The 24117-nt window shown below is 49.6% G+C and overlaps 1 protein-coding gene across 1 annotated transcript in view; it reads right to left on the bottom strand.

The window, feature by feature from the left end:
- LOC124485279 (activin receptor type-1-like) overlaps positions 1–23812 on the bottom strand; it is a 32862-nt gene extending 9050 nt beyond the window's left edge. The window contains 6 exon segments of the mRNA XM_047046785.1: positions 995–1076; positions 1078–1259; positions 3025–3318; positions 4459–4713; positions 5846–5919; positions 23492–23812. Of these exon segments, the coding sequence (XP_046902741.1) occupies positions 995–1076; positions 1078–1259; positions 3025–3318; positions 4459–4713; positions 5846–5912 (880 nt within the window). The 5' untranslated portion in view covers positions 5913–5919; positions 23492–23812.
- Positions 23813–24117: the final 305 nt, after the last annotated feature.

Here is a 24117-nt window from a genome sequence, read left to right as displayed (position 1 = left end):
CACACACACACACACTCTCCAAACATTCCAGGGCAGAGACTGCCCAGTGTGCAGCACAGACAGTGCTCCCCTTAACTCCCTCACACACTGAAGGCTGCCTGTCATCCTGCACACCGTCAAAAAACTCAAACCAGCGTACCCAACAGTATCAGTAAGGAAAATGAACCAATGGGCCGCTATCCCTGCCTTATGGGCCGGTCGTTGGCCAATTTTAAGTTTATAACAAAATGTAATATATCATATCGGCCCCAAGTGAGTCGACCCACCAAGGACAAATGCCCGGTATGCCAGATTACCAGTCCAGGCCTGCCTGTGTCTAAGTAATATGTGTTAACAGATGGATATTCAAAATGACAAAAACAATATAGTTATTGTTGAACACAGACAGAGAGTCTGAACACAGACAGAGAGAAGATAAGCTTCACAGCTGATCAAGACAATCCTGTGGTTTGAGAAACATTTGCTTATAGGTGGCTGGTGGTGTTGTGCCCTGGGTGGGGGAGGGGGTGGGGGCGGAGTCAGAAGTGGAGACTCCACTGGACCTTTGGTCACTGCAGAACAACCATCTCCTTTCCCAGGGGGCTGGGCTCTGCCCCCCCCCCCCCTTCCTCCTGCCCCCCCCCCCCCCCCCCCCCCCCTTCCTCCTGCCCCCCCCCCCTTCCTCCTGCCCCCCCCCCCCCTCCCTCAGCCTACCCTGGCAGGCTGAGAGGACACAGGGAGAAGTGGACCATGACTAAACAATATTCCCAGCCTCGTCCTCCTCCTCTCCCGCCGGTCCAGCCCCTCGGCCTGCCAACTCAGGGTGTCATGGCGGAGGTCTGAGGAGCTCGGCCAATAGCACTCTGGCAACCAGCGATGGCAATACAGGTCACTCTCCCCGCTGTGTGTCTGACACACGTCCTACACCACACAGGTCACATTCTTTCTTTTTTTCCTTTTCCTTACCAATACCAACGAGGGTCGTGTTGCGTTATGGGTAGTGTAGTTTTATTACCTTGGACGGGAAGCGCCACCGAGATGTTTATATTGCACAGGTGGCCGTGGCAACACTCGACGATCTGGTCGCGGGAGGGGGGGGGTCTTGCAGGTCAGCCTGCTCTGCTCGTAGACCTTGAAGCAGCCCTTCTGGTACACCAGGATGCCTGCGTTCAGCGTCAGGCTGGAGAAGCACTGGTGTCCCACACAGCGCTGGCTGCTCCCACAGGAGCTGCCCTCACACACACACTCCTGCTCTCGCACCACCGGCCTCACTTCCTCCCCTGCACACAAGGACACACGGAGAGAGGGAGTCAGGTGGCTGAGCGGTTAGGGAATTGGGCTATTAATCAGAAGGTTGCAAATTATGTTGTGTCCTTGGGCAAGGCACTTCACCCTACTTACCTCGGGGGGAATGTCCCTGTACTTAGTGTAAGTCGCTCTGGATAAGAGCGTCTGCTAAATGACTAAATGTAAATGTAAGAAAGGCTTGGAGGGAGGAGGCCGGAAGAGAGGCTGACAAAAAGAGGCTTGGAGGGAGGCTGGGAGAGAGGCTGGGAGGGAGGCTGGGAGAGAGGCTGGGAGAGAGGCTGGGAGGGAGGCTGGGAGGGAGGCTGGGAGGGAGGCTGGAGGAGGAGTGTGAAGGCTGATGTTCCTGAACCTAGCTCTGCTTTAAGTCTTATATACCATGGTCTGGGTGAATACTCGATTCCGATTGGCTGCAGGGGTGTCTATTATCGGATGATAAAGGTTTGCAGCAAAACTGTCTTTTCACCATTCTAAATTATTCCGCTGGCAACATAGTATATGAGCCCGTACAAAGTGTCTGAAATAAGTAACCATAACAACAGTGACGGAGTCAAAGCCTCCATTTACAACTTTGAAAGACTTTAACAAGAAGCTAACTTGTAATTTACAACAATGAGTGACTTCAATATTTATTTTAACCTATTTGAAAATTGTACCTTTCTGGATGTACTGGGTCAGTGTCACATAACTGCTCATCTCACATCCCATTCGCTATTCAGCTCGCTAGTCAATCTACTTCAGACAGGTTGCGGCCAACTACAAAGCCGATTATTTTCTTTTTAAAATCTAGATTTTATTTGGGGACAATGACATGGCTCGATAGCTGGCTACTCATGTTGTTAAACATACTGTCAAATTAGAATTACTGTTAGGAGAATATGTCAACTTTGATGCGGTCATCTCACATCCATTTGCTATTCAACTCGCTCCACAGGCTGCAGTCCTGCTACAGCTCTCCAGGAACAGGGCTGGAGACGCCTGGTCTACAGAAAGGTAGCTCTCCAGGAACAGGGCTGGAGACGCCTGGTCTACAGACAGGTAGCTCTCCAGGAACAGGGATGGAGACGCCTGGTCTACAGACAGGTAGCTCTCCAGGAACAGGGCTGGAGACGCCTGGTCTACAGGCAGGTAGCTCTCCAGGAACAGGGCTGGAGACGCCTGTTTTACAGACAGGTAGCTCTCCAGGAACAGGGCTGGAGACCCCTGGTCTAGACAGGTAGCTCTTCAGGAACAGGGCTGGAGACGCCTGGTCTACAGACAGGTAGCTCTCCAGGAACAGGGCTGGAGACGCCTGGACAGTGGGTCTATGTGCTTCAGTAACCTAAGGCTAAGAGAGGCAATATGCTCATTACATTGACTATTTAAGTATATCTTAATACATGTTTTTAACCACACTGCAGTGCAAAAGTGCATTTAAGAAGTGCAATAGATCAGATCTGATATGCACCGTTCTATTAACATCACAGAGGCAGGTGACATGTGTGCAGTGATGCAGCACAGAGGCAGGTGACATGTGTGCAGTGATGCAGCACAGAGGCAGGTGACGTGTGTGCAGTGATGCAGCACAGAGGCAGGTGACATGTGTGCAGTGATGCAGCACAGAGGCAGGTGACATGTGTGCAGTGATGCAGCACAGAGGCAGGTGACATGTGTGCAGTGATGCAGCACAGAGGCAGGTGACATGTGTGCAGTGATGTAGCACAGAGGCAGGTGACATGTGTGCAGTGAGTGTTGACGTACCTTTGCTGGAGCTCTCCCCAGTGATGTTCATGTTACACAGGTGACCCTGGCAGCAGCTGACAGCGTAGCGTGGCGAGGGGGGCGTGGCGCAGAAGGCGGCTGCGTGGGCGTCGGCCCTCAGACAGCCCCTCTGGAGCAGCGTGGCCCCGCCCCCCGCCGTGGCCCCGCCCTCCGTCGTGTTCAGAGAGGAGAAGCACTGCTGCCCCAGGCAGCGCTGGGCGCCGTGGCAACGCCCACCCTCACACACACACTCCTGCTCCGTCAAGACCGGCCGGCCGGGGGGGGCGCCCTCGTCTGGTGGAGGGGGGAGGGGCGTCGGTTAGGGTGTGCGGTACACACACACAGACATGTACGCACGCATCCAGACAGACAGACACGTACGCACACTATCAGAATAAGATGTCTGCTGCTTTTCTCTTCACATCACAGCATATAGTGATGTTGTATATCACATCACAGCATATAGTGATGTTGTACATCACATCACAGCATAGAGTGATGTTGTACATCACATCATAGAGTGATGTTGTACATCACAGCATAGAGTGATGTTGTACATCACAGCATAGAGTGATGTTGTATATCACATCACAGCATATAGTGATGTTGTACATCACATCACAGCATATAGTGATGTTGTATATCACATCACAGCATATAGTGATGTTGTACATCACATCACAGCATATAGTGATGTTGTACTTCACATCACAGCATATAGTGATGTTGTATATCACATCGCAGCATATAGTGATGTTGTACATCACATCACAGCATATAGTGATGTTGTATATCACATCACAGCATATAGCGATGTTGTATATCACATCACAGCATATAGTGATGTTGTATATCACACAACATCACTATATGCTGTGATATGTTACTTAGTCATGTCAAGACATGGAGCTACTACACACGTGGGCGACCTCGGGGTATGGGCTACAGCCACACCAAGAATTGTGTTATCCCCACCATGAAACAAGCCAGAACATTTGGGCATTCTATTGTGTATTCACATTGAAATTCAGACATTGATTTGAGCCCCACGGCTGTATGGATTACTTAAAAAGTGTTGCAAAAAACCTAGACCCATGTCAGAATGTCCAAATGCAAAAACATAAGAATTTACATTTTGGGACAGGTCAAACTCAATTTGGGACGGTACTATGAGGACAAAACGTAGTTGCAAGCCCTGTGATAAATATTTTTCTAACCTTTCCAAACTTTTTCGAAAATATTTTTTCACACTTTTTTCTAAACTTTTTTTCACACTAAAAGGAGAGGAAAAAAGTTAGGTGCAAGCCGGGGTCACGCTGTCATGATGTCATGCTGTCATGATGTCACTTTAGGGTTATAGGGGACAGTCACTCTATGGTGTCAGTATACCACTGCAGCTCGTAGGGAGGTGGACAACATACGACAAACACTCACCTCTCGTTGGGGTTTCCATGGTGACATTCTGGTTACAGAGGTCGCCGTGGCAGCATTCTACCACCAGGTCCGGGGAAGGGTGGTTTGTGCAGCTTATGGGCCCTTGACCGCTACCCACAATGCACCCTTTCTCCTGGAGCAGATTCCCGTTGTGGAAGGAGAGGGAAGAGAAGCACTGCTGGCTGAAACAGCGCCCTCGACCATCACATGACTGACCATCACACACACACTCGCTGTTGCTGACGATCCCTGTATCTGTACACACAGTCAAGACAGACACATCCAGTTGAACGTTTATGTGACATTTGTAACCAGCACAGGAACAGGTTCCTGACAGACAGACACACCCGGTATCAGACACAAACACAGCCAGACTGACAGTCAGTCTGTCACAACCAGACAGACAGTCAGTCTGTCACAACAGACAGACACCGTCATGGGAACAGCTATGATCTAAAGATGCTTCAAAAAACTATCCCACACGAACCAATCTATGAAAGGCAGACTACCAAGTGATGAGTAAGTCTGTGCTTTAACGTCATTGGCTCCCTCCATCACCCTGATGAGAATCTTTGTGTTTAACAGCGCTGGGAGGGGGATGTGTCTAGTCAGCCACCACAGCGACAAACCCTCGCTCCCCACACGCCTCTGAGAGCTACTGCAGTTGTTACAAAAATGCTGAGAGACGGGGGTGAGGGAGACAGACAGGGGGAGAGGGAGACAGAATGAGGGAGAGGGAGACAGACGGGGAGAAGGAGACAGACAGGGGGAGACAGACAGAGGGAGAGGGAGACAGACAGGGGGAAACAGACAGGGGGAGAGGGAGACAGACAGAGGGAGACAGACGGGGGAGAGGGAGACAGACAGGGGGAGAGGGAGACAGACAGAGGGAAACAGACAGGGGAGACAGAGAGGGGGAAACAGACAGAGGGAAACAGACAGGGGAGACAGAGAGGGGGAAACAGACAGGGGGAGACAGAGAGGGGGAAACAGACAGGGGAGACAGAGAGGGGGAAACAGACAGGGGTAGAGGGAAACAGACAGAGGTAGAGGGAAACAGACAGAGGGAGACAGAGAAGGGAGAGAGAGACAGACAGGGGGAAAGGGAGGCGGATAGAGAGGAGAAGAGAGCAGGAGAAGAGAGATTGAGAGGTAAAACAAAGACGAGAGAGAGAAACAGACAAAGAAAACAGAGAGAACCAAATCTCGCCCTTGACACAATGACTGCACAGATCTGTTGATGTGTGCTTGTTGGAAAGCACACTACAGGCTGTACGGTGGCAGGCTAACCTGTGTGTGTCCTCAGGAACACAGCCAGGCTGCTGTATGGGAGGGTGTGTGTACATGTGTTGGTGTGTGGGGGGCCAGGCCGGGTTGTGAAGCTGACCTTGCGGTGTGGACGAGGGGAGCAGCATCAGACTGCAGACCAGGAGAAGCGTGGGGCGGTCTGCCATGGTGAACCTGCAGGGGAGAGGACACCGTTAGGACCCTGGTCACACCAGGCTCTGAGAGAACCTGCAGTGGAGAGGACACCGTTAGGACCCTGGTCACACCAGGCTCTGAGAGAACCTGCAGTGGAGAGGACACCGTTAGGACCCTGGTCACACCAGGCTCTGAGAGAACCTGCAGTGGAGAGGACACCGTTAGGACCCTGGTCACACCAGGCTCTGAGAGAACCTGCAGTGGAGAGGACACCGTTAGGACCCTGGTCACACCAGGCTCTGAGTGAACCTGCAGGGGAACAGCTCCACACTGACCCACTGCCTGGCAGGGCCACATCTGCAGGCGTTATCTTTATGCAGAATTGTTGATTCTGAATCAGAATTCTGAATCATACTGAATCAGGTTTGATTCAGTATGACAGGGACGGAGGGTTGACAGAGGAACAAGGTCACACACCCAGGAACAGAAAGAGACTGAGGAGACAACAGCAACATGATGGACGGGAAGCAGACTGAGACAGAAAGACCTTTACTTGTTTTCAGTCAAACACAAAGTTTGGAATGCTCAAGTTAAGTGGGTCTCATGCCTTCCTGTTGTCCTGGCAACAAGGCGTTGAGTGGCAAGCAATGGGGAGACCGGTGCCTTCCTATTGGCTGCCAGAGAAAAGAGTGTGTGTGAGAGTGTGTGTATGTGTGTGTGTGTATGTGTGTGTGTGTATGTGTGTGTGTGTGTGTGTGTGAGAGAGGCAGCTTGGCAGAGGAGGGAGCAGAGCAGACAGAATGGGGAGGGAGAGGAGGAGGAGAGCACAGCAGGGAGGATGAATGTGGAAGCCCAAATAAGATCATTTGGAAACGAACCCAGCCTAGTCCTTCCCTGTTTCAGGAACGTCTTCATATACATTAAAACACCAGTGTGTTTGTGCCCCCGACTGATTCAAACATCGAGTTAACAAACGACACAAATCAGCCCTGTTACCATAGATGACATGCTACTTATAGAAGCATCATTTTCTCTATGTGTTTGTCATACTAAGCACCGGCCATTATCCAGGCTGTGTGTGTGTGTGTCTATCCCAATGATAAATACCCTTGTGCCCCCCCCCCCCCCCGCAGCCGATGTGCCCGTCTCCCAGACATATAGATTAAGCACGTGATGTTAGCACTAGCCCAACGGCAGTGTCTGAGCAAGCAGCTCCCACACCACCCACATGCTGTTCCTTTCATCAGAGCACCAAACACAGCCTGGCTGCGCCATCGCCACAGACCTGCCTGTGTGTGTGACACAGGCAAGGAGGACAAGGGGCGGGGAGAGGGGCATGGGGGGGCAGGGGGGATGGGGGGGGCGGGGAGGGGGGCATGGGGGGGTGGGGAAACAAGAGGGCAGAAGGACACAGCAGGGGGGAGGGGACAGGGGAGGGGATGTTGGAGTGACACTGTCGTTGTCCACCATGTTTGTTTTTGGTTTGTTGTTTTTCCGACTCAAGAGTTGATTTTGTGACAGATTAGTGAGACCACCTGATATGTTCGTCCTCCATCGTCAATCCAAATCGCTGTTAACCAATACGAGCGCTACTTTTACATACATTTCTGTCTGTGTTTAGTTATATGACAAGGATTCATATTCTCTCCCTGGTAATAAGGAGGCAGGGGGGAGCAAGGGGGGAGAGGGTAGGAAACAGAGGGGTAGTGACTGGGGTGTTGACCCTGCAGGACTAACTAGCTGCTACAACGACACTGATCTTCCCAAGACAATTAGAGGGGTGCCTGGAGACCACATAATCCATCTCTAACAGATCAATAACTCACCTCAATGAACCAGCCTGAATACATCTACCAGGCCTCCACTTAATAGGCTCAATCACTGAAAGTAAATGGAGTGCTTCATTCTCCGCTATTTATCACTGAGGAGTCTGTGGTCTGATGATCATAATCAGCCTCTCTTTCAACAAGGAGGAGTCTTCACTCAGACAAACAGAGGATAGTGTAAGAATGCAAACCCCGACACTACACGCCTGTCATACTAAACCCTGACACTACACCCCTGTCACACTACACCCTGACACTACACCCCTGTCACACTACACCCTGACACTACGGCTAGGCTGCTGCAGGAGGAGGAGACGGGGGACAGTCTGTCCCAATTTAGCCAATCTGAGATGGTTAGGGTCAGCTGAGATGGTTAGGGTTAGCTGAGATGGTTAGGGTTAGCTGAGATGGTTAGGGTCAGCTGAGATGGTTAGGGTCAGCTGAGATGGTTAGGGTTAGCTGAGATGGTTAGGGTCAGCTGAGATGGTTAGGGTTAGCTGAGATGGTTAGGGTCAGCTGAGATGGTTAGGGTTAGCCGAGATGGTTAGGGTCAGCTGAGATGGTTAGGGTCAGCTGAGATGGTTAGGGTCAGCTGAGATGAGGCCAGTATGAGGCTTCTAGGAGACGAACAAGGCCAGCATCTGCAGAACACGTTTAGAAGCACAGTTCTGGAACAGAAAATGTATGTGGAAGTGTGTGTGTTTGTGTGTGTGTATATTGTGCGTCTGTCCCTCTGTCTCTGCGTGCTGAATTCTCTGGCACTGTCTGGTAGTGTGTGTTCACAGAGTTGATACCCTGCCAGGCCCGCGCTCCCTCTCTCTCTCTGTTTATCAATCCCCATCTCTACCTCCTCCCTTCTTCTCCTCCACTGCTCCATTTCTAGAGAGTTCCTCTATCTCCTCTCCTCATGGAGGTAAGGCTGTTGGAGCTGTCGGTGTGTGGCTGACACTACCAGCCCCAGCTGGGATGAAACACCAGAGGGAGATCAAGCCCAGGTCGAGCACAGGTCAGCCAGTTAGCACAGGGGACAGGGGACAGAGCTGAAGGAGGACTGTCAACCTACAGGCCAGTAGGACTGTCCCCACTCAGTCAACCTACAGGCCAGTAGGACTGTCCCCACTCAGTCAACCTACAGGCCAGTAGGACTGTCCCCACTCAGTCAACCTAGAGGCCAGTAGGACTGTCCCCACTCAGTCAACCTACAGGCCAGTAGGACTGTCCCCACTCAGTCAACCTACAGGCCAGTAGGACTGTCCCCACTCAGTCAACCTAGAGGCCAGTAGGACTGTCCCCACTCAGTCAACCTAGAGGCCAGTAGGACTGTCCCCACTCAGTCAACCTACAGGCCAGTAGGACTGTCCCCACTCAGTCAACCTACAGGCCAGTAGGACTGTCCCCACTCAGTCAACCTACAGGCCAGTAGGACTGTCCCCACTCAGTCAACCTAGAGGCCAGTAAGACTGTCCCCACTCAGTCAACCTAGAGGCCAGTAGGACTGTCCCCACTCAGTCAACCTAGAACCTAGAGGCCAGTAGGACTGTCCCCACTCAGTCAACCTACAGGCCAGTAGGACTGTCCCCACTCAGTCAACCTAGAGGCCAGTAGGACTGTCCCCACTCAGTCAACCTAGAACCTACAGGCCAGTAGGACTGTCCCCACTCAGTCAACCTAGAGGCCAGTAGGACTGTCCCCACTCAGTCAACCTACAGGCCAGTAGGACTGTCCCCACTCAGTCAACCTACAGGCCAGTAGGACTGTCCCCACTCAGTCAACCTACAGGCCAGTAGGACTGTCCCCACTCAGTCAACCTAGAGGCCAGTAGGACTGTCCCCACTCAGTCAACCTAGAGGCCAGTAGGACTGTCCCCACTCAGTCAACCTAGAGGCCAGTAGGACTGTCCCCACTCAGTCAACCTACAGGCCAGTAGGACTGTCCCCACTCAGTCAACCTAGAGGCCAGTAGGACTGTCCCCACTCAGTCAACCTAGAACCTACAGGCCAGTAGGACTGTCCCCACTCAGTCAACCTACAGGCCAGTAGGACTGTCCCCACTCAGTCAACCTAGAGGCCAGTAGGACTGTCCCCACTCAGTCAACCTACAGGCCAGTAGGACTGTCCCCACTCAGTCAACCTACAGGCCAGTAGGACTGTCCCCACTCAGTCAACCTAGAGGCCAGTAGGACTGTCCCCACTCAGTCAACCTAGAGGCCAGTAGGACTGTCCCCACTCAGTCAACCTAGAGGCCAGTAGGACTGTCCCCACTCAGTCAACCTACAGGCCAGTAGGACTGTCCCCACTCAGTCAACCTACAGGCCAGTAGGACTGTCCCCACTCAGTCAACCTAGAGGCCAGTAGGACTGTCCCCACTCAGTCAACCTACAGGCCAGTAGGACTGTCCCCACTCAGTCAACCTAGAGGCCAGTAGGACTGTCCCCACTCAGTCAACCTAGAACCTACAGGCCAGTAGGACTGTCCCCACTCAGTCAACCTAGAGGCCAGTAGGACTGTCCCCACTCAGTCAACCTACAGGCCAGTAGGACTGTCCCCACTCAGTCAACCTACAGGCCAGTAGGACTGTCCCCACTCAGTCAACCTAGAGGCCAGTAGGACTGTCCCCACTCAGTCAACCTACAGGCCAGTAGGACTGTCCCCACTCAGTCAACCTAGAGGCCAGTAGGACTGTCCCCACTCAGTCAACCTAGAACCTACAGGCCAGTAGGACTGTCCCCACTCAGTCAACCTACAGGCCAGTAGGACTGTCCCCACTCAGTCAACCTAGAGGCCAGTAGGACTGTCCCCACTCAGTCAACCTACAGGCCAGTAGGACTGTCCCCACTCAGTCAACCTACAGGCCAGTAGGACTGTCCCCACTCAGTCAACCTAGAACCTACAGGCCAGTAGGACTGTCCCCACTCAGTCAACCTAGAACCTAGAGGCCAGTAGGACTGTCCCCACTCAGTCAACCTAGAACCTAGAGGCCAGTAGGACTGTCCCCACTCAGTCAACCTAGAACCTAGAGGCCAGTAGGACTGTCCCCACTCAGTCAACCTACAGGCCAGTAGGACTGTCCCCACTCAGTCAACCTACAGGCCAGTAGGGCTGTCCCCATTCAGTCAACCTACAGGCCAGTAGGACTGTCCCCACTCAGTCAACCTAGAGGCCAGTAGGACTGTCCCCATTCAGTCAACCTAGAGGCCAGTGGGACTGTCCCCACTCAGTCAACCTAGAACCTAGAGGCCAGCAGGACTGTCCCCACTCAGTCAACCTAGAACCTAGAGGCCAGCAGGACTGTCCCCACTCAGTCAACCTAGAACCTAGAGGCCAGCAGGACTGTCCCCACTCAGTCAACCTAGAACCTAGAGGCCAGTAGGACTGTCCCCACTCAGTCAACCTAGAGGCCAGTAGGACTGTCCCCATTCAGTCAACCTAGAGGCCAGTAGGACTGTCCCCACTCAGTCAACCTAGAGGCCAGTAGGACTGTCCCCACTCAGTCAACCTAGAGGCCAGTAGGACTGTCCCCACTCAGTCAACCTACAGGCCAGTAGGACTGTCCCCACTCAGTCAACCTAGAGGCCAGTAGGACTGTCCCCACTCAGTCAACCTAGAACCTACAGGCCAGTAGGACTGTCCCCACTCAGTCAACCTACAGGCCAGTAGGACTGTCCCCACTCAGTCAACCTAGAGGCCAGTAGGACTGTCCCCACTCAGTCAACCTACAGGCCAGTAGGACTGTCCCCACTCAGTCAACCTACAGGCCAGTAGGACTGTCCCCACTCAGTCAACCTAGAGGCCAGTAGGACTGTCCCCACTCAGTCAACCTAGAGGCCAGTAGGACTGTCCCCACTCAGTCAACCTACAGGCCAGTAGGACTGTCCCCACTCAGTCAACCTACAGGCCAGTAGGACTGTCCCCACTCAGTCAACCTACAGGCCAGTAGGACTGTCCCCACTCAGTCAACCTAGAGGCCAGTAGGACTGTCCCCACTCAGTCAACCTAGAGGCCAGTAGGACTGTCCCCACTCAGTCAACCTAGAGGCCAGTAGGACTGTCCCCACTCAGTCAACCTAGAACCTACAGGCCAGTAGGACTGTCCCCACTCAGTCAACCTACAGGCCAGTAGGACTGTCCCCACTCAGTCAACCTAGAGGCCAGTAGGACTGTCCCCACTCAGTCAACCTAGAGGCCAGTAGGACTGTCCCCACTCAGTCAACCTACAGGCCAGTAGGACTGTCCCCACTCAGTCAACCTACAGGCCAGTAGGACTGTCCCCACTCAGTCAACCTAGAGGCCAGTAGGACTGTCCCCACTCAGTCAACCTACAGGCCAGTAGGACTGTCCCCACTCAGTCAACCTAGAGGCCAGTAGGACTGTCCCCACTCAGTCAACCTAGAACCTACAGGCCAGTAGGACTGTCCCCACTCAGTCAACCTACAGGCCAGTAGGACTGTCCCCACTCAGTCAACCTAGAGGCCAGTAGGACTGTCCCCACTCAGTCAACCTACAGGCCAGTAGGACTGTCCCCACTCAGTCAACCTACAGGCCAGTAGGACTGTCCCCACTCAGTCAACCTAGAACCTACAGGCCAGTAGGACTGTCCCCACTCAGTCAACCTAGAACCTAGAGGCCAGTAGGACTGTCCCCACTCAGTCAACCTAGAACCTAGAGGCCAGTAGGACTGTCCCCACTCAGTCAACCTAGAACCTAGAGGCCAGTAGGACTGTCCCCACTCAGTCAACCTACAGGCCAGTAGGACTGTCCCCACTCAGTCAACCTACAGGCCAGTAGGGCTGTCCCCATTCAGTCAACCTACAGGCCAGTAGGACTGTCCCCACTCAGTCAACCTAGAGGCCAGTAGGACTGTCCCCATTCAGTCAACCTAGAGGCCAGTAGGACTGTCCCCACTCAGTCAACCTAGAACCTAGAGGCCAGCAGGACTGTCCCCACTCAGTCAACCTAGAACCTAGAGGCCAGCAGGACTGTCCCCACTCAGTCAACCTAGAACCTAGAGGCCAGTAGGACTGTCCCCACTCAGTCAACCTAGAGGCCAGTAGGACTGTCCCCATTCAGTCAACCTAGAGGCCAGTAGGACTGTCCCCACTCAGTCAACCTAGAGGCCAGTAGGACTGTCCCCATTCAGTCAACCTAGAGGCCAGTAGGACTGTCCCCATTCAGTCAACCTACAGGCCAGGCTGTGGTCAAAGCCAGGGAGAACTTCCACCTCTGCAGTCTCCTATAGCAGAGGGCCATTCTGAAAAGTACTCGTCTGTGAAGTTGAGCTGTACTGTGCTTAAGTGATTAGCTCAGAGTGATTAAAATGTCCCCACTCCTTAATACCATGAATGCTACATTTACATCTAAATAGTCTCTTCTACCTCACATCAAGAATGTATATTTGATTAATTTTTCTATTCACAGACAGAACTAAATCACATTTAAATGATGAAACTCTAAACAGGACACACTAAAATAATGCGATTAAATATTTCAATTGCTTAACAGCGCTAATATATATAAATGTAGGGTGAGTTCAGGTAATGTGGGACATCAGGTAAAGTGGGACAGTTATGCATTTTGATGATGTGCAAAACCGACATCCAATCACCAGTGCTGATCTTGACTCGTAAATACAACACTTCTAGTCACTATGCAGGCCTTCTTATTTGTCTGACATCATCAGTATGTGTGATCTGGCTTGACAGGAGGTCCGTACAGAAAAAATGCATCGAACGTTCAGCAGCATATGACATTTATGCATTTAGTAGACGTTTTCATCCAAAGCGACTTCCAAGAGAGAGCTTTACAAAAGAGCATAGGTCACTGATGATAACAACGAGGTAGCCCCAAACATTGCAAGCAGCCAAAACATCATACATTGTGAAAAAACAAATAAGTGCCAAGGGGAAGAACTGTAAGAGCATGCAGTTAAACAAGCTACAATTAAACAACATGAAACCCAAAAAGTGCAAGTGTACCTGTAGAAGAACAATCAACAGTAAAATATTTCACAGCGAGTACAAACATACGGAGCTACGGAGCCCCTAAAGGGACATGAAAAAAAAAATGAAATCTGAAAGGTTCTCGTGCGCCCGAGATCCTTTCTGGTGCGCACGAGATCCTTTCTGGTGCGCACGAGAAAGTATCTTCTCAGACACTGTTACTTGTAGGCGAGGTGGAGGCTCGAAAACCACATTATTTGGTGGCCGTTGGATCACCAATAAAAACTGTGCGAGTTGCAGCATATTGCTGCTGCCATCAACTGTGCCAGCGATACCCCGAGTCGAGATACAATTTGAAAACAAAAGCGTTTTGTTATGAACAGTATTAAAGTTTGAAATGATAACGAGGACGTAAAGTGTTGCGATTGCGCCGGGGCTTATAACTGTATTTCCAGTTTTTGACATGATGATATATGCACATTATTAAATACATATATTTAGTTATACACTGTGTTCTGCAGTTATCTAAAGGTAGGATGTATGATGTTATCCTGTATTCCATGCAGTCAGGGCATCTCCTGCAACCATAGTGGACCGTGTGATGTTGGAGTCAGATGGCTGAGCGGTGAGGGAGTCGGGCTACTACTCAGAAGGTTACCAGATCGATTCCCCGCTGTGTCAAAATGATGTTGTGTCCTTGGGCAAGGCACTTCACCCTGCTTGTCTCGGGGGGAATGTCCCTGTACTTACTGTTAGTCGCTCTGGATAAGAGCGTCTGCTAAATGACTAAATGTAATGTAAATGTAATGTTGAGACCGCCATGTTTATAAATGAGACCCCTGCTCAAGAAGGGTGTATCCCTTGTGCCAAAACAGACAACACAACTTCAAAATTAGTTTTTAATGTCTTTCTAGATTATATAGTGGTGGCGACTCGTAAGCAAACGTCCTTAAAAGTAATTTCCACGCATGTAACAGCAGATCTAATGCACGCTTCTGTGCATGCGGTATCCACCAGATACTTAAGCGTGGTAACGAGAACGTTTCTAGTGAGCACCAGAAAGTTTCTCGTGCGCACGAGAAACTTTCAGATTTTTTTTTTCCATGATTATTTTTTTCTTCATGTCCCTTTAGGGGCTCCGTACAAACGTTTAAATCCGTTATAACTAACTAACTAACATTATATTTCTCAATGTTAAGGCTGGCAAATGAATTTAAATTAAGTTTCAATTACTACTATTGCAGCATTATGAAGGGTTTCACCACTGATTGAAACACACAAAAATGTGTAAAATAATGCTTTGTTAGCAAAAAAAAACGTTTAATGTGACTGTCCCACATTACCTGATCATGTCACAGCATTCTTCAGGTAAAGTGGGACACCTAGTAATGATTTGTTTATGCTATAAAAGTAATTTAATTCAGTTCTTGCATTTTTTATACCAATGCATCACACTGCACTTAAGTTCCCAACTAAATAACAACTTTCACTTTCATCGAACCAGCGCTTTCAGACTTGCGTGACCACTAACGCTAGTCCAACAAAATGCTACCGCATCGTGACTAACTAGCTAGCACATAGACTGCGGATCACTAAGGTTTACATCAGATACACTTTATGCCTATTGTATAAGTCAAACCCCACAACTAAATGAATCTTGCCACACCCTTGCACCTAGAATTGTTGTAGAAACTAATTATTATTAATATTAGCAGACTAGGCTGACAGACGATGACTGTCCCACTTTACCAGACAAGCTGTCCCACATTACCAGAAAATGCAGCCTGACTGAAAGAGGGGGTCATGTTATGTTTGAACGTGTGTAGCTCCTAAAATACTGTGTATTCCCATTTAATTCCAACATAAAAATGTTCTTAAGCCCTAAAACCATTTACAGAATGGTTAACAGTTTTTTTGTAAGTCCTCTACCAAAAACTGTCCCACATTACCTGAAATCATCCTAATCACCCTATAGGAGATTTTTGACAATATATTATCTAAACTAAACTCTATTATATGGCGGGATATGGTGCTCTCACTATTTTAAAGTAAATTGAGTTTGTGTGCTTGTGAGGATGGTTGTTTGTTGCTCTGGTCTGATGTGTGCTTGGGCAGCGAGCCGGGAACCCTGCAAGATTTGCTGAGTCATGGTGCTGGGAGAGAGACAGGAGTGTGTGTCTGGGCAACCTGGCGAGGCAGCAGACGCACAACATAGCCGGGGCATCGGGGAGGGCCGGGAAGATGGCCGGGAAGATGCCCGGGAAGAGGGCTGGGGGAGGCCCCGTCTCTGAATGTCCCCGTCTCTGAATGTCCCCGTCTCTGAATGTCCCCGTCTCTGAATGTCCCCGTCTCTGAGCTAGCCAGCGAGCTCCTCGTCTCTGAGCTAGCCAGCGAGCTAGCCAGCGAGCGAGCTAGCCACAGCAGACAGCTTCTGTCCAGATGGACTGCTCCTGGGTGTTGGGCTGATCATGAGCAGAGGCCCTTAGTCATCTGCAACCTCCAGACACACACACACACATACGTGGCAGCTGCTGGTCTCAGCCTACATCATATACATTTTCCATTCATTTTGCTAGTTCACCCCTTCGACACTAGCCTACTGTATGAATGAATGATCTAACAAAGTAATATTAGAACAACATCGCTGTTAATCAAAAGGAGATGCAGTCTTTCGACAGACCCTCCAGTCATCACACAGAAGCCCCTTCACCCCCTGAGACGCTGCACGTCCGTGGGCGGGACATAATCGCAGCATTTATCCAATGACCATATAGTTTCGAAGCACTGAAAGAAACTGTTCAAAGCAGCCCCATTGAAGGCCGTGGACACTGGGCTTCAACAGGGAAATGCACTGTGACGCTACAGTAAAGTATGAGAAGGAAATCAGTCAGTCGACCTGCTAATATATGTAGCTGATTCTGAACGAACTCGTCTTCGAGATGAACGTGTTCTAACGCATTTAAAATGTTAACAAAATAGTAAATATTTGACCATTCATTTTTTTATTTGGGGGAAGCCAAGCTTCTCTTGCAGTCTTAAAGAAATCGCCACTGACACACACACAAAAACTGTCTGAGTCACTCAGAGTGAAAGTGAGTCATGAAACTGACGACTGTCAATGTACTTTCCATAACCAGGAAGTAGAAACTTCTGAAACCCTTTTCCTCAGACAACACAGGTCCAGCCTGCCTGGGGAAGGAGAGAACATCCAGGCCTCCAGAACACCCCAGAGAACAGCACTCAGAACAGTGTGGACAGCAACAACTGCAGCACGCAGCGTCTTAAACCCAGAGCCAGGACAACAACTTCAGCCTTCCCCCAGCTGGCTGGCTGGCAGACAGGCTGAGCTGTTTATCTCATCCTGTGATTAATCATTGTTGTTGTTGATGTTGCTACTGTTGTCATTTCACATGCATATTCATGCCCATTTGCAGCTCCATTTAGGGAGCCCAACACTTCATGTATGTGTCATTGTACACCGAACTGAAGGAATACCAAAAACTTCACAGGGGAGACAACAACAAGAAGAACACAGGACCTGGGAACAATCGGGGGGGGGGAGGGGCAGACAGAAGGGAGGCCTGAAAACAACTCTGCCATGTTAATTAAGCTCGCTAGACAGACAACAACTGGAGGGGGACGGGCGTAATCACACTGAATCTGCCCATTGGAAGAAAATACTCATTAACCTATGGAAATGTCCCCCCTTGCCGTGGGCCTAATCAAATAGGAGATTAAAGAGATCAAATGAGAAGCTCCCCCCTTTCCCACAGGACTCTGTGGATCTCCAGCCCCATCAGCCCAGCCTCCAGCCCCATCAGCCCAGCCTCATCAGCCCAGCCCCAGCCCTATCAGCCCAGCCCTATCAGCCCAGCCCTATCAGCCCCATCAGCCCAGCCCTATCAGCCCAGCCTCCAGCACCATCAGCCCAGCCTCCACCCCATGAGCCAAGCCTCCAGCACCATCAGTCCAGCCTGCACCTCCAGCTCTGCAGGACTTCACTCAGCAACCTTTTCTTTCACAGCGTTAGGAATGTAATCAAATGCAAATGATGGTCTGTTTGAATAAACTCACACTCCTGCCCCCCCATCCCCCTCCTCCCTCCTCCCTGTACAGGAACCGCCCAGGGTTGTTGTTCCTAGACGTGAACCAAGAGAGGGTGGTCTCTGACCTCCACCTCATACAGACTCACCATGAGGAATCTTGTCATCTGAGATTTTTCCATCATGTATTGGTGTATTCTCTGGCTTCAACAACCAGGGCTGTACTAACCATTCAATCTACAGAAGATGATTCAGAATGTATTGATTTCCTTCAGGTAAACACCGAACACTAGGCTCTAATGTTGGTGGAAGGAGAGTTGAGAATGTATCAGCAAGCGGCCCAACAGAACCATGACAGCTGTGGTGACAGACCTGGCCTTGGCCCTGCAGTACGGTGTGGCTGGTAGCCTTTAGCACAGACCCAGAGAGCTGCTCCAGCTCAGCCTCTACAGCCCTGTCAGTACGGTGTGGCTGGTAGCCTTTAGCACAGACCCAGAGAGCTGCTCCAGCTCAGCCTCTACAGCCCTATCAGTACGGTGTGGCTGGTAGCCTTTAGCACAGACCCAGAGAGCTGCTCCAGCTCAGCCTCTACAGCCCTGCAGTACGGTGTGGCTGGTAGCCTTTAGCACAGACCCAGAGAGCTGCTCCAGCTCAGCCTCTACAGCCGGCAGTACGGTTAGGTATCGTTTGGGTTTTTACAATACCAGTGCCAAATTTGAAAAATTATGAAAAATTAAAAATGACTGTAGATGACATAAAAAACATATTTTTTAGTTAAAAAAAAGAAAATCCTTTCCATGTTCCAACTTGCAATCACGTGAATTCTCTCAGTTGGGTAATAATTGTTTTGATTATTCTGACCACATGAATGCAGTATAATTTAACTAGCGATCATGTGCGCCAATGATGCTTCTTACGTCTGTTTCAGAGCACCAGAGGGCAAATATTTCAATCGACCACTCAGACATTTAAGTGGCACCAAAATGAGGCACCGAAATGAGGCACCAAAATCTGCGTTTCGATTCGGTCACGTACTTACCGATCATAGAGGTACCGATGCCATATTAGCACCAGGTTTCGGTACCCAACCCTATCTGTAAGGAGAGCATATTCGTGTCTCCAGTAAAGTGCACCAAGTCATCACCATGGTACTCAAACGGCCATTGTTGGACCGCCATCACCCCACTCCAAAGGGGCCAATTCAAACAGCTACTTTATGACCTTCAGCAGTGTTTGCAGACTGAGGCGGGAACAAACATTCTCCCTCAGAATGACCCTCACACTGGGTTGAGTCTGCTGGGAAGGCCAGTGTTCTGTAAAAGAGCACCTTGATTTGTATCACTGGTGCCCTTCTCTCCCCTCGTACGAGCTGGCTGGACCCCGGTGCTGTGTTTGAGGGGAGCCAGGAGGCATGTAAGATATTACTACAGACTGCTAACAACTCCAGAATCATAAACAAACTGGCCAGGTTGAGCTGAGTGAATTTCAATCCCCTCCTGTTGGTCCTGTAGAAGGTGAGCTGGTTGCAGGCTGGAGAGTGGACACTCCTTCACAAACAGCCTCGTCACACACCCAGCACTGCGCAGGTGCCTTCAGCCAAACCATTGGTACCCCAAGTACAGCCCTGATTAACATTTTGTATTTGAATGTTACTATTTGTATTGTTGTATATTTGATTATGTGTTTTGTATTGGTAACCTGTTTTTTATTTGTATTTCCTCCTCTGACGTGGCACCTGTAGTTTCTCCTCCGGGATCAATAAAGTTACTTCTACTACTAATACAAACACGGTTCTCCCACAGCCCCTATCAGTAGGCCCAGATACTTGGTGCTGTAACATCCTCTTGCCAACAGAGTGTTTATGACCCCAGGCTTCCCATCACGCCCTCCCCAGGAAGGAGCAGAGGAACGGAGAAGTGGAACATTAGAGATGAACGATCTGTGAAAACACAGAGAGGTTCTGTTCTATTCCTGCAACCTTGTCGTCTTTTGTGTCACAAACAGACACAAAAGACTGTATGGCAACGTCAAGTCGCTTTCGGAAAGTACCACGTAGCTTCAGGGAGGCACAAAATGGAGGTCAGCTGAAGCCGAGTTGCTGTGCAGAAGTGCACGGTGTTGGTGAAGTCGCTCCTCAGACCTCGGATCTAGACGGATGTTTGGCTGACCAGACCAGGGCTCTCAACCTTCACATAGCTAGAGGGAACTTGACTCCCAGAACTTTCCTCTTCAACTGATAGAAGAGTCACTTACACGATACACTATTATTATCACAACACTGGAATAGGCCTGCTACGTCAGACCTCCATTTGATCTGAATACTGAGAGACACATTCTCCGTTCGTAGAAATTCAAATATGTCTTAAAACAAATTCATCATCCAAGCACACGTCCTGGTGAAAAGAGAGGGGGGTGAACTGTTCAACCAACCAACTAACCACTGGCACCACTGGGTCTCCTCCCCGGGAATTAGAAGCTAAGTTTCAGACAAGAGTAGGCAGGAAGGAACTAAAACAGACCTTCCCTCTAACAGCTGAGCGATAAGAGTGCTGAAGCGAGTCAAGCGCTCATAAAATGTGTATTGCAGTGTCTCCAGTGCAGGAGTAGGGTGATGGGGAGAGAGAGCAGCCAGGAGCACTGCAGACCTGTCTGCAGACTCTAGTCTCTCCTTCTCTCCCTTGGCTTGTGTCTCTCACTCACTCTCTTTGTGTGTCCCTTACCATCTCACCATGTCTCTCTCTCTTTCTCTGTGCACTTGCCTTTCCCCCACATTTGCACAGAGACAAACAGAAATCAATAACCCACTGGAGAGCCACCAAAGGAAGGAGGCGGGGGGGGGGGGGGGCAGCAGACACTGAAGTACTGAAGGAGGACGAAAGTCTGGTTGGGGTGACAAGCACGCCCCCCCTGCTTCCACTTCCTGTCTCTCACCAAGACGGCCGTCCCGCCGGTTCCAGACGACTCGTCGTGATATGTTTCGGCTGCACAAGGCTTATGATTATTAAAGGCTCAAGGATTTTGACTAAAAATAACATGCCGACAGAGGGCCTATCCTGCAGAGCTGTTGAGGATGAGGATATCCAGACAGAAGGCGGCCCACATGCTGGGCCTCGGTGGCCTGGCCATCTGACTGCAGGACCAATGCTAAACCCAAACACCCAAACTAAAAAGCACAACTTACTGGCATGTCAGCATGCGCACGATCACACACACAGTCGCAGTGGATGGATCCTTAAAGAGGCTGTGTGTCTGGCGTAGGAGTCTCAGCCAAGTCCTGCCCTTTCGCTCCCTCTCCCTCTCCCCCTCCCTCCCTCCCTCCCTCCCTCCCTCACACAAGCACAGACACAGCGATATACTGTGACACACTGCCTCCTCCCTCTCACTCACCCCCCTGGTTGGCCAGCCACCTACTCGAAGGAGCCCTGGCTGCGCCTCATGCAGGTTCCTGCTCAGACTTGAAGACGTCCGTCCCCCTGCGTGTCTGTCTGGAAGCATGGCGCAGGCTGCATGGCGCAGGCTGCTGTAACCTGATCCTCCTGCAGGACTGTCGGCGCGTCTCTCTCCCTGCGCTCGCGTATTGTTCCAGCTCATAATGCCAGCTGCTTCTGACAGCCAAATTACTGTGCACAGAGAAATGATTGCTGTCTGAGAACGCTTTTTTCTCTCTCTCCCTCTCTCTTTCTCCCTCTCTCCCCCTCTCCTCTGCTGTTTGAAATGCTGGGGCCTCTGTGGGCTAATGATACCCTTTCCAGTTCTCTGAAAGTCCATCTGCAGGATGGATGCTGTGGAGAGGCCAACAGATCGTGTCTAATCAAAGTGGATACACAGTGTGTGGTAATAATGACTTGGATGAAGGCTAGGCACCAGAGTTGGAAATAATTTGCCCTAACTATGTCCAAACTATGAATACATTAAACCATATCAGTCAAGAATGATTCATCTTTAACCTCTTATGTCAGACACTTAATAAAGAAAACAGCTAGCAGCTTTATTCAAGATGGTTCTACAGATGGGCCTGACTGTGTGCAGAAAAACAACCTAGCAGATTATAAACTGAAGAGACACCGGATAAAGGAATTATTATTTATTTATTTGTAATCCTAATGGATTCTCAAAAGTTATGTCCTCTTAAAAAGCTGTTAAATTTCAAACCCTGTTCCTGAGTCTTCAGAGTACACCATCTCTTTTCAAACTCCAAAAGTGATCAATACAAATATTCCAACCTCAAACCACTTCAGAGACGGAGACAGAAACAGAACTAGAGCCGTAGCAAGTGGTCACGGTCAAGTCAGTTCATTCACCTCATCTACTAAGCACAAGCTGCGTGTGTGCATGTGAGTGTGTGTGTGCACGTGAGTGTGTGAGTGTCCAGACTGACTGACGTCCTCCTATCTGGCTGCTATCAGCAGACTGCAGGACATGGCTGGAGCCGGCCGGCGCCCAGAGGCCGGCTGACCTCACAGGGAGGCAGGGAGGCGGCTCCAGGCCCCATCGGACAATCTCCAGACCCCCCCCCCCCCCACACACACACACACACACACACACCAGCAAGCTGCCTGCAGGACAGCAGCACTTCAAAACCATATTCACGACATAGATCGCAGGCATTGTTTAAAAGAAAGTTCTGAGGTTTATGTGAGAAAGAAATTACCTGTGATAGCTGGTTTGTGTATTCAATCCAAACCTAATTTACTGGTTTATTTCATGGCTTGAGTTCACACAATCTACACCAGTCAATGTCAACAGTGGCGTACACTGATAAGTCCTGTCAGACAAGCTAACATAACACGACCTTACAAACTACTGACTCACTTATGTCTGAAGACTAACCTTAAATGACTTAAGACACATTACACAAAGAAGCTGTCTCCTTTCAGGCCTGTTTGTATGACTGACACCACAGTCCACAAACAGGCATCCAAAACATGCAGTGATACATCATTCATGCTTGACAGAGCGCATATTACTGTATTCAATAGAGTTGTGTTAGGGAGGACAGGAGACTAACTGAAATGATGCATATATCAAGGACGTGTAAAGGCCACAATATTTTCATCACAACTTTCAAATAAAATAGCATATTTCAGCTCTTCTGTTGAAACGTTCTACAAGTTTACCTATAACTTCATTGATTAGATTAGGCACCAGGGTGTACAATGTTGAATTGGAACCCACAATCGCCAGGTTCTTCCGCTAGGGGGTTACCTAATATAATCCTGTGGTCTAATCAATCTATCTCCGATGTCTTTAAATATTTAGAGATTCTCGCTCGCCTACCCCCCGCCCCCCCTTCCCCTTGGACTTCAAGGACCATTGGGATGGTTATGGTGCACAGCGTGGTGTTGATGGAGACACACGATCGTGCGATGCTCCCAACTACGCCTGCATGACAAAGAGACCCTACCATAGTGTTAACTAGTTGCAATTTTGGGCTTAACGGTTGAATGAGTCCAAAACCATCAATCCAGCTAAATTCCCAAACCAAAGAAAACTATTAAACATCTATATAGGCCTATTACCCGTGATAATAACGCACTCTAATTCATATTTCATTCATATTTCTTCCAACTGCATGTAACGTTTAACACAGTAGGCTAAGTTATCTGGCAGTGTATCTGTTGGCTGGTAAACGAGTTTGAACACCGGACCGTAGCCAATTGAAAAACACAGGTAGGCTAGGCTACTTTAGAAGTTCAAAATCTGTGTTAATATTCCTATTCAAATAAAATACACACGATAAAACTAGTCTAGTTTCCAGACTTCAACTTCTGTAGGAAAGTATTGCAATTAAAAAACGCTACAACTTACCTCGCATGAGTTTGAAGCGCTTCAGAGACTTGCGGTCGTTTAGCAGTGTGCTTATAGCACAGATCATGCTACTCTGCCATCTCTCGAAAATCTACCGACAATGCCGTTTTTGTTTTGCTGGAAAAAAAGACTCCAGGTTGAGCCGACATTGCCTTCGTCCCCAAACCAATCAAATATTGCTGATTTCAGGCGGTATTCATAATCCAAAGTGAACCTAAAGTTTGATTCTGTAACTTGGCATGCTGTGTATCGAGTCCCGAAGGCAGACCGTCAGTGTGTGAGGCAGCTCTGTGTTGAGGAGGAAGTTGGCTGGCTGCTACGGTTACGACAGCTCTTTGTAATTACACCATCAGCGCTCCTGCGCATATTCCAACACCAAGTGGCAGCCACCTTAGTATCAAATATTATGACTATTTGGTTTTATATAAATAAAAAAATATACAATGCTGAAATGAAGTTGGCTATCCACTTCAACAATAATTTAATTGTTACATTTTATTAACCTTTAAGACAAGTTGGTTATTCGATTGATTCATGTTTCTAGCAATGTAAGTGTCGGTCCGATACATTGTAAACATTCATATAAAATGAATATAGCACAGGTTATACAACAAAAACATTACGAA

This window comes from Hypomesus transpacificus, chromosome 23, assembly GCF_021917145.1.
Source record: "Hypomesus transpacificus isolate Combined female chromosome 23, fHypTra1, whole genome shotgun sequence".
NCBI lineage: Eukaryota > Metazoa > Chordata > Actinopteri > Osmeriformes > Osmeridae > Hypomesus > Hypomesus transpacificus.
This window is presented reverse-complemented; position numbering and strand designations above follow the sequence as displayed.